The 11,100-nt window shown below is 37.8% G+C and overlaps 1 protein-coding gene across 1 annotated transcript; it reads right to left on the bottom strand.

Annotated features, from left to right (window-relative positions):
* Nucleotides 1-10,635, bottom strand: Vha14-1 (V-type proton ATPase subunit Vha14-1). Its single transcript, XM_053796228.2, has 5 exons — nucleotides 10,489-10,635; nucleotides 7,893-7,974; nucleotides 7,414-7,496; nucleotides 6,326-6,451; nucleotides 1-3,173 (listed from the first exon to the last, which is right to left on the bottom strand). The coding sequence occupies exons 1-5, from the start codon at nucleotides 10,537-10,539 to the stop codon at nucleotides 3,144-3,146; spliced, it is 372 nt and encodes a 123-aa protein (XP_053652203.1). The 5' UTR covers nucleotides 10,540-10,635; the 3' UTR covers nucleotides 1-3,143.
* Nucleotides 10,636-11,100: the final 465 nt, after the last annotated feature.

Below are 11,100 nucleotides of genomic sequence, written 5' to 3'. Positions count from 1 at the left end.
TTTTAATAAACCAGTTAACATTACATACTTCCAGCGAAGCCAACATTGTTATAAGGTGACATATGTAAAAATACTATTTTATCAATTTGAAACACACAAGACTTGAATTTTGAACTACCTTTAGTTATGTAGTAAGAGCAATGATCAAGAATGCATAATACAGCGCAGTATGTACCTAAAAGATTCTCCATATTTAAAGTGAAGGTCTGCTAATAGCTACCAGATTATAAACAAATGAAAATCTTATTTAACAACAGTGGAAACAAATTTTAATTTAAACTATTATGGCAAAATCCTTTGCCAGTTAAAATTTGCACCTCCAAGATGGATCTACCTGGAGGTTATTTTGAGGGTAAAGTTTAGTGCTTCTTTTGATTATAATGAACTAATCTGAGGGTAAACACCTGAGGTCAAGTTCTTGACCTGGCGGCCTGGTGAATCAGGGCCTGATTAACCAGGCCGATCCAACTTGCTGACCAAAGCCCGGCTGATCAGGTACTGATTTTAGGTAACTGTCCAGTTCCCTCTTGAAGGCAGCCAGGGGTCTATTAATTTACCCTATGCACGGTGGGAAGCTGTCACCATTTTTATATATGTAACAACCTATTATAAATGAAGCACAAGCGATATCTACAAGTTTATCTTGTGCACTTCACTTATAATAGTTATACGTATTACATACTTTCATTAACCCCTTGACTGTCGCAACCCCCAATCCTGAGGTGTCTCCTGGTGTCGCAAAATTTCAAAAAAAAATTCTTATGAAATGATAGAGAATCTTTTCCCGATTGTAACGACACCAAAAAAATGAAATTTGATGGAAAACTGATGGAATTATGCTCTTGGGAAGTTAGTGACCTTGGTGATATTTACAAATCGGCGATTTCGCCCACTGAGCCCTATTTTCGGCTAATTCCATTGTTCCAGTCGACCAAACTCATAGCTATTTCTTTAGAACTCCATTTTTTCTATCGAATGAGTACAAGAAACTGCCTATTTACCAATTTCAACTACCCAACAACGTGGTCAGAAATTTGCAATTTGGCCAATTTCACGAAAATTAAAAAATGACAATTTCAAAATAAGGTTCAGAATGAACAATGCAGACATTCCTGGCTCTAAAATAACATTTTCTTTGTTCATCAGTCATGTCTCCAGGCCCCTCTGATATTACTCTTGCTTTCTATTTCGAATTTTTATTCAAACAAAAAATAGAAGATTTACTATTATGCAGACTACTCCAATACTGTAATAATTGTACAAATAACATGAACCAATTCATGACTTCATATTAGAATGGCTAGTTGGACATTTATTGGACAATGATGTCATTTGTTTACTTTTGAACATCGGCAAAAATCAAACATTTCCCCTACTTTGCGCTCCATTTCCAGGTTTTTTATAGTAAAATCAACCAAAATCATCTCTTTTTCTATAACATTTTTTCCATTCTATCAAACGAGAATACAACCATAAATACTATAAGAAAATAGACCACAAAGTCGGCATTTTAATTAAAAAAAAGACAGTCGGGGTTTTTTTTTTTTCTCATTATGCATTGCGTGCTCCAGGATTTTTTTTATGTGGTGCACACTGACCACACAGACCCATTCACTCACATATGTGCCTACCAGCTTTCTCCTCCTTGATTTGAAGCCGCAAGAATTTATGAGTATACGTCAAACACGGTACTTCGTAAGACGTATATATACGGCCGCGACAGTCAAAGGGTTAATACATGTTGACTGAGCAACGTGCTCTACTGCCATTTCATAACATGCTTAAAATTCAAATGAATTCTTAGTTAAAATGCACCACTTCATAACCCTTGTGAGTTTACTGCTTAATTATACAAATCTCAGTTAAGATGTAGCATTCTGGATAGAAAATGTAAGGAAAAATCAATACAAGCTCTTTGAATAGTATAAGCCATATATACACCTGAATTTACTGTACATATTTATAAAATTATGTTGATTACTGATATGGCATCAGATTAGTGTAAATCTAAGCAAACATTTTTTTTTAAGTCAAATCCATATGTTACTGTACAGTGTCATGTATTTTAATATCTTTCAAGAATGAAGAACATTGGATAACATTAAGTATAATGCTAGGGGTGAGAAAAAATAAAAAATGAACAGGGTTGTGCAACCCCCACAACTGCAAACTTGTGGCAAGTCTTAAACTAATGTTTACTTGTATCAATAATGCAATTATTTCTGAACTGCAGTGTATATAACTAGAAAATTTCAATCAGATATAGTATTGCAGAAAGAATTATAAAAGAATAGTAAGGAGCAACATTGAGGTGTCCAACAAACAGTGAAAAAGTAGGATGTACAAGTGATGGAACCATCTGATTTTATAATGATGCACAGAAATTAACTTATTTAAATCATATAATGCAGCACATTTTATAAATTATATGTCTTCACCCCTGATTTACAAACTAAATAGTAGAAAAATCACAGAATGGGTTAAAGCCCCACCCATTCTGTAATTTGTTTGCAATTATCATTTACTCATGAAACTGTAATAAGATACCTTGATAATATCAGGCTGCATACTTAAACAGCAGAAAACATATTCACAAACCTGTTTACTCTCCATATTACTGTACAAGCAGAGAAAATGTTAAACCTGGTTTACTCTTCATTAATTCTTATGCTTGCCATGGCATGAAATTATTAATTTCTTTTTTAACCCATTCCAAACTACTTTATCAAAGATATTCTTAACATAAGAGGCTTCTATTACAGTATATATTCAAAATTATGGTTACTAAATAAAATTACTGAAAATACACTTATCATTTATATTACTACATAACAAACATGAATTACAACTTGGTCAACTTACCAGTATTTCTAAGTCACTAGTGCTTTAAATATTGCACTGGGTTTTAAAAAAAAATTCAGTGAAACATTGACGCATAAATCACCTTCAATGAATTCTCAAGGAAAATATATTTTTCCATATAAAATTAGTTTCACAGTGTAACGTTAAAAAATACTTAAAAGCATCTATTTTACAAGGTCCAACAATTAATCACAATGACCTGACATTCATGCTAATAAAAAGGAATGTTAAAGGAAACCAGCACCTGCATGTCTTCCTGCTTTCATCAGTGATGATTATGCTTAGCGCATATCTTCAGCACTATACAGACCCTGCAAATAGAAATATATTAATGTATAACAGGCAATCATGTGAGAATTTATTGAACATCGATAATTATTATAATCATGGGGAAGAGCTACACCCATAGGAATCATACACCATCTACTAGATAAAATGTACAGCAATTTCACTTAAGGCAAAATAAGGCCAACAAAAAAAAAAGCTAAGATAGAGTGGATAGAGTGGATAGAGGAGCAATGTGGCAGATGTTGCAAGTATATGGAATAGGTGGTAAGTTATTAAATGCTGTAAAGAGTTTTTATGAGGATAGTGAGGCTCAGGTTAGGGTGTGTAGAAGAGAGGGAGACTACTTCCCGGTAAAAGTAGGTCTTAGACAGGGATGTGTAATGTCACCATGGTTGTTTAATATATTTATAGATGGGGTTGTAAAGGAAGTAAATGCTAGGGTGTTTGGGAGAGGGGTGGGATTAAATTATGGGGAATCAAATTCAAAATGGGAATTGACACAGTTACTTTTTGCTGATGATACTGTGCTTATGGGAGATTCTAAAGAAAAATTGCAAAGGTTAGTGGATGAGTTTGGGAATGTGTGTAAAGGTAGAAAGTTGAAAGTGAACATAGAAAAGAGTAAGGTGATGAGGGTGTCAAATGATTTAGATAAAGAAAAATTGGATATCAAATTGGGGAGGAGGAGTATGGAAGAAGTGAATGTTTTCAGATACTTGGGAGTTGACGTGTCGGCGGATGGATTTATGAAGGATGAGGTTAATCATAGAATTGATGAGGGAAAAAAGGTGAGTGGTGCGTTGAGGTATATGTGGAGTCAAAAAACGTTATCTATGGAGGCAAAGAAGGGAATGTATGAAAGTATAGTAGTACCAACACTCTTATATGGGTGTGAAGCTTGGGTGGTAAATGCAGCAGCGAGGAGACGGTTGGAGGCAGCGGAGATGTCCTGTTTAAGGGCAATGTGTGGTGTAAATATTATGCAGAAAATTCGGAGTGTGGAAATTAGGAGAAGGTGTGGAGTTAATAAAAGTATTAGTCAGAGGGCAGAAGAGGGGTTGTTGAGGTGGTTTGGTCATTTAGAGAGAATGGATCACAGTAGAATGACATGGAAAGCATATAAATCTATAGGGGAAGGAAGGCGGGGTAGGGGTCGTCCTCGAAAGGGTTGGAGAGAGGGGGTAAAGGAGGTTTTGTGGGTAAGGGGCTTGGACTTCCAGCAAGCGTGCGTGAGCGTGTTAGATAGGAGTGAATGGAGACGAATGGTACTTGGGACCTGACGATCTGTTGGAGTGTGAGCAGGGTAATATTTAGTGAAGGGATTCAGGGAAACCGGTTATTTTCATATAGTCGGACTTGAGTCCTGGAAATGGGAAGTACAATGCCTGCACTTTAAAGGAGGGGTTTGGGATATTGGCAGTTTGGAGGGATATGTTGTGTATCTTTATATGTTTATGCTTCTAGACTGTTGTATTCTGAGCACCTCTGCAAAAACAGTGATAATGTGCGAGTGTGGTGAAAGTGTTGAATGATGATGAAAGTATTTTCTTTTTGGGGATTTTCTTTCTTTTTTGGGTCACCCTGCCTCGGTGGGAGACGGCCGACTTGTTGAAAAAAAAAAAAAAAAAAAAAAAAAAAAAAAAAAGAAAAGCAGAAGCGAATGAGATTAAGACAGATGCAGAAAGCAGGTGGGGATAAATTGATAGAATAGTATCATCCTGTTTTCCTTTCATCACCTATATGCACTTGCAAGTAGTCAAGTTTACTTCCTCGCCCCATCATTCAACATTCAAATTCAACTTGTCACTTGCCAAATTCACTCCCCCTAGGCCTCACAAGCCCTACTGTACCTGCACTCCTGACATCCATGTGAATCATCCATGTCTAACTTCCAGCTGTGTACCTGAGTACCTGTATCTTCCCTCTCTTAGTTTATCTCTGTCTAGCCCCTCAATGCCTTCAAATATTTTGAATATTATATCTCCTGATGATCTGTTGAGTGTGAGCAGGGTAATATTTAGTGAAGGGATTCAGGGAAACCGGTTATTTTATATAACCGGACTTGAGTCCTGGAAATGGGAAGTACAATGCCTGCACTCTAAAGGAGGGGTTTGGGATATTGGCAGTTTGGAGAGATATATTGTTTATTTTTATACATGTATACTTCTAAGCTGTTGTATTCTGGGCACCTCTGCAATAACAGTGATTATGTGTGAGTGAGGTGAAAGTGTTGAATGGTGATGAAAGTACAGTATTTTCTTTTTGGGGATTTTCTTTCTCTTTGGGTCACCCTGCCTCAGTGGGACACGGCCGACTTGTTGAAAAAAAAAATAAATAAAAAATATATCTCCCCAGTTCTGTCCTCCAATGTCGTTAGGGTCAACTCAGTTAGCCTCTCATCGCAGCTCAAGAACAGGAACAAGGAACAAGTCTCACTGTATACTTCTGCACTTTCTCAAGCTGCTTCTCGCACTCTTTCAGGGGTGGGTGGGTTCCAAACTGGTACTGCATACCCCAAGATGGGCCTGACATGCATGTGTCTCTCACCTATTTGTGATTGTAAGGGGCCAATTCTCAGACCCTGGCCCTCCCTCTTAAACTCTTCAGATTCACTCCTATCAGGCCCTATAGTACCTGCACTTAAAACTGTGTGCGGAGCCCGCCTCCACTTCCTCACCAACATCATTCTACTTTCTGACCACTGAGACAGACACTCGTACATGCATGTGTGTGTGTGCATATAATACACACATACTATATATGCAAATATGGCAAGGAATCACTTTCATATCCATGATTTACAATTATACAAAATTTCTACAATGAAAATTAAAATAAAAATACCTGAGCACTCATATATTCCTATACAGTAGTGTATACACTTTTAAAGTACATTTGCTATGGTTGAAAAAAAAAAAAAGTGTGCCCTCAGTGGAGAAAAGTTTGTTGAAGTTCAGTTCATAATCAGTGCACCAGCACCGAATATATTCTTCAGTTTCAATTTTTTCACAACTTACTATATAGTAACAGCTTTATTTAAACATAAAATATAATTAATGTAGAAATGTCTAGTAAAATAAATACTTGCAGAAATTAAACAAAAGTTAGCTAAAGATCAGCATGCTACATTCTGTTATGAATGTAAAAAAAAGTATACCTAAGTAGTTGCTCTTACCTTGGCTCTTCGAAGAACAGAATCTTTGGTCGGGTCATACGGGTGATCCTTAGAGGGAATTTCTAGGACAGCAGGAAGGGGATTATCGTTGTCAGTATCAATGACATGTCGAATTTGCTCTGCAATCTGAGGGGTAGACATGGACTAAGAAAAACTGGCCTTCTTGAAACATATAGTATAGCAAAATTACAATACAGTAAGTCCCTGACTTAATGTTGTGACTTACAATATTCTCCATTTATGTATGATATCGGTCCTTTAGTAACAATTCCTTATAAATGTTGCTTTGTAGTTGCAAGCATTACAATATTCAAACAAATTATTTTAAATAATTTTTTCACCACTCAGCATTAAAATTTCCGTCTCCGTCTTCATAGCAATTGCTACAGAAGAACGGGGGTTACTAGCCCCTTGCTTCCAGCACTTCAACTGCCATTTACAACAAGCACTGCTTACAGAGGAAGGAACAACCCACTTCCCATTGGAATTTAAGGAAAACAACACAAGGACAAGAACTAATAAAAATTAGAAATAAAACAATTTCTCTAAATCCCTTCATAAATGCAACCTTGTTCACACTCCAGCAGCATGTCAAATCATAAAAACTACTTGCCTCTACTCATTCATATTTAGTGCACTCACACAAGCCTGTAGCACTCAAAATCTTTACCTGCTCCCTCCAGCCTTTCCTAGGACAATCCTTATGATAAATTTTGAAATAGTGATGATTAGAAGGGTATTCTGTCAAGAACAATCCCTGCTTTTTAAGAAGCTAACATTCTGATCCAGATATGATCTACTGAGGAGACAGTGGAATAATAATTCTCGAAGGCTTGGTTATTAGCTATCTGTGGGTCTTCAGACTGGAAGGTGCTGAAGTCCCCAGTTATTATTAAATGTTTAAGTATATTGTTACAGAATACGTTTTTAAGATTGCTGCCACAGCTTAATTTGTAGGTATGATGTGTATGGTAGACTACTACTACTTTAATTGGAGTCTGAAGTTTTTGGCAGCAAATTGTGCAATATATATAAATATATATTCCCACACTTATCTCCAGTACTACATGAGATACTACCATACTTACATTTTGATTTATTAAAATGATGTCAATATCCTCTCTCTTCATAAATTTCTTGTAGCATTCTTCAATCTCTTGCACACTAGTATCTGAAAATTTTATACACTGTACACAAAATGCTGTACTATTTTTTTTTTAATAATAAAATATAGTTGTAAGTATAATAAAAAGTAGATGTAAAACAAAATAAATGTGATAATTGCAAAAAAACTTGTATGAATATTAACTGCTGTAAATATAATTTACTAATACAGTATAAATTACAAATTTTCTCTTAAATTTATACTTTTACTGGATGAATCTGCATCACTTCAACTCCTGTCTAAGGAGACAAGCACTCTTTGGCCTACAATTAGATAAGAATAATTACAATGTACCTATATTTTCTACATGGAAATCTATGGTGTAAAAATAAAGTTTCTACATTAATAAATAACACACTTTTATACCAAATATTATCACAGTACATGAAGAGTACGACTTACTTTTGTCTACAACCAAGAAATTAGGCTCTCGCTTCTTATTCACTTCTCCGATTCCACCCAACAAAAATCCAACACACGTGTCCTGCAGTATAAGTATAAAAGTCAGTACAATTATGGTACAGTTGTTTTTCTACATGTGAGAATGGCAATTTTTAAGTAACTATAACATCTGATTTATTCCATCATATGCTATTTATATTCTTGAGGTATAGTACTAGCAGTTTACCTGGAGAGAGTACCTGGAGTTTACCTGGAGAGAGTTTCGGGGGTCAACGCCCCCGCGGCCCGGTCTGTGACCAGGCCTCCTGGTGGATCAGCCCCTGATCAACCAGGCTGTTGCTGCTGGCTGCACGCAAACCAACGTACGAGCCACAGCCCGGCTGATCAGGAACTGACTTTAGGTGCTTGTCCAGTGCCAGCTTGAAGACTGCCAGGGGTCTGTTGGTAATCCCCCTTATGTGTGCTGGGAGGCAGTTGAACAGTCTCGGGCCCCTGACACTTATTGTATGGTCTCTTAACGTGCTAGTGACACCCCTGCTTTTCATTGGGGGGATGGTGCATCGTCTGCCAAGTCTTTTGCTTTCGTAGTGAGTGATTTTCGTGTGCAAGTTCGGTACTAGTCCCTCTAGGATTTTCCAGGTGTATATAATCATGTATCTCTCCCTCCTGCGTTCCAGGGAATACAGGTTTAGAAACCTCAAGCGCTCCCAGTAATTGAGGTGTTTTATCTCCGTTATGCGCGCCGTGAAAGTTCTCTGTACATTTTCTAGGTCGGCAATTTCACCTGCCTTGAAAGGTGCTGTTAGAGTGCAGCAATATTCCAGCCTAGATAGAACAAGTGACCTGAAGAGTGTCATCATGGGCTTGGCCTCCCTAGTTTTGAAGGTTCTCATTATCCATCCTGTCATTTTTCTAGCAGATGCGATTGATACAATGTTATGGTCCTTGAAGGTGAGATCCTTCGACATAATCACTCCCAGGTCTTTGACGTTGGTGTTTCGCTCTATTTTGTGGCCAGAATTTGTTTTGTACTCTGATGAAGATTTAATTTCCTCATGTTTACCATATCTGAGTAATTGAAATTTCTCATCGTTGAACTTCATATTGTTTTCTGCAGCCCACTGAAAGATTTGGTTGATGTCCGCCTGGAGCCTTGCAGTGTCTGCAATGGAAGACACTGTCATGCAGATTCGGGTGTCATCCGCAAAGGAAGACACGGTGCTGTGGCTGACATCCTTGTCTATGTCGGATATGAGGATGAGGAACAAGATGGGAGCTAGTACTGTGCCTTGTATACAATTCACACAAATATTTCTACGTACTCATTAATGAATCCGAGCGTTAATCATCAGCCATCTTGACACTTCTAGTGATAATGAAACAACAGTAATAACAGGCCACACAGAGAATATTGATTGTGAAAAATATTACAGAACATCAATTACAGAGGACCTACAGACCTGTAAGTCCAGTTACAGAGGACCTACAGACCTGTAAGTCCAGTTACAGAGGACCTACAGATCTGTAAGTCATCAGTTACAGAGGACCTACAAACCTGTAAGTCATCAGTTACAGAGGACCTACAGACCTGTAAGTCATCAGTTACAGAGGACCTACAAACCTGTAAGTCATCAGTTACAGAGGACCTACAGACCTGTAAGTCATCAGTTACAGAGGACCTACAAACCTGTAAGTCATCAGTTACAGAGGACCTACAGACCTGTAAGTCATCAGTTACAGAGGACCTACAGACCTGTAAGTCATCAGTTACAGAGGACCTACAGACCTGTAAGTCATCAGTTACAGAGGACCTACAAACCTGTAAGTCATCAGTTACAGAGGACCTACAGACCTGTAAGTCATCAGTTACAGAGGACCTACAGACCTGTAAGTCATCAGTTACAGAGGACCTACAGACCTGTAAGTCATCAGTTACAGAGGACCTACAGACCTGTAAGTCATCAGTTACAGAGGACCTACAAACTTGTAAGTCATCAATTACAGAGGACCTACAGACCTGTAAGTCATCAATGTCAAAACACTGCCACCAGAAACTCAATGAAATAAACTGGTATGTTATACTAAATAATCTGAAAATAACATTTATACATATAGATATGAAAATACTAGGATAAACTAAAAAGATCTTAAGCAGATTTAACCAGACAATTCCATCAAGGCTTCCGAGGACTAATCTAAAAATGAGAAATGTTAATGGTGTCCATCTTAAGCATAAGGTTATGGCAGATAACAGAGATGTATAAGAAAACTCCGGGAACACAATTATTATTATTGTAATCAAGGGGAAAGCGCTAAACCCGTAGGATTATACAGCACCTGTGGAGGATGGAAGGTATTCAGGGTTAATTCAGGGAACTGGAGCACAGATCCAGTTCCCTGGATCAAGAGCCCCTCACCAGCATCAAGGAACCTTCCTTGAGGGGCCGGGAACACAAGAAATGGTTAATACACTGCTGACTGCACCACCCTACGAGAACACTGACCATCTGTGGAAACTCATCTACCAAATCTTAATAATACTAACGACAATTGGCTTGGACACTGCTTGGTGTGAACGAGATAGTGTAAACCTTACCTCATCACCAATAACGGCAATAAGTTTGCCTTGAGCAGCAGCAACAGCCATCACTGAGTCTGGTTTCGTCTGCTAATGTTTTGAGTGATCATATGACGAGGGTGGTGATGTACGGTACCTGGTCATGGCTGAGGCAACAACCTTCAGTACCGTACACTCACATACTTAACCATTTACAATAAACCTTACTCAAATCATTTATAATTTAAGGAGTATATTAAAAATAATTAAGTTGTGTACAGTATTCTGCATCTACTTGATTATTATTATTATTATAATCAAGGGGAAGCGCTAAACCCGTAGGATTATACAGTGCCTGGGGGGATGTGGAAGGCATTCAGGCTTAATTCGGGGACCTGGAGCACAGATCCAATTCCCTAAATCAAGAGCCCCTCACCAACATCAAGAAACCTTCCCTGAGGGGTGCGTCTACTTGAACACTTGACTCGTAAAACTTAGTTCTAATGAATAAAGTGGCTCTCAAATATTTAGGGTATCACATGAGCACAGGGGCGGGAGAGTCAAAGTAGAACACAATACACAAATAACCCGCACATAGGACCTTAGGAAGACGTTTCGGCCAGACTAGGACCATTTACAAAGTCACACTAA

The sequence above is a fragment of the Cherax quadricarinatus genome, chromosome 83 (genome assembly GCF_038502225.1).
Source record: "Cherax quadricarinatus isolate ZL_2023a chromosome 83, ASM3850222v1, whole genome shotgun sequence".
Lineage (NCBI taxonomy): Eukaryota > Metazoa > Arthropoda > Malacostraca > Decapoda > Parastacidae > Cherax > Cherax quadricarinatus.
The sequence above is the reverse complement of the archived record's forward strand: the minus strand, read 5'-3'. Positions and strand labels throughout refer to the sequence as shown.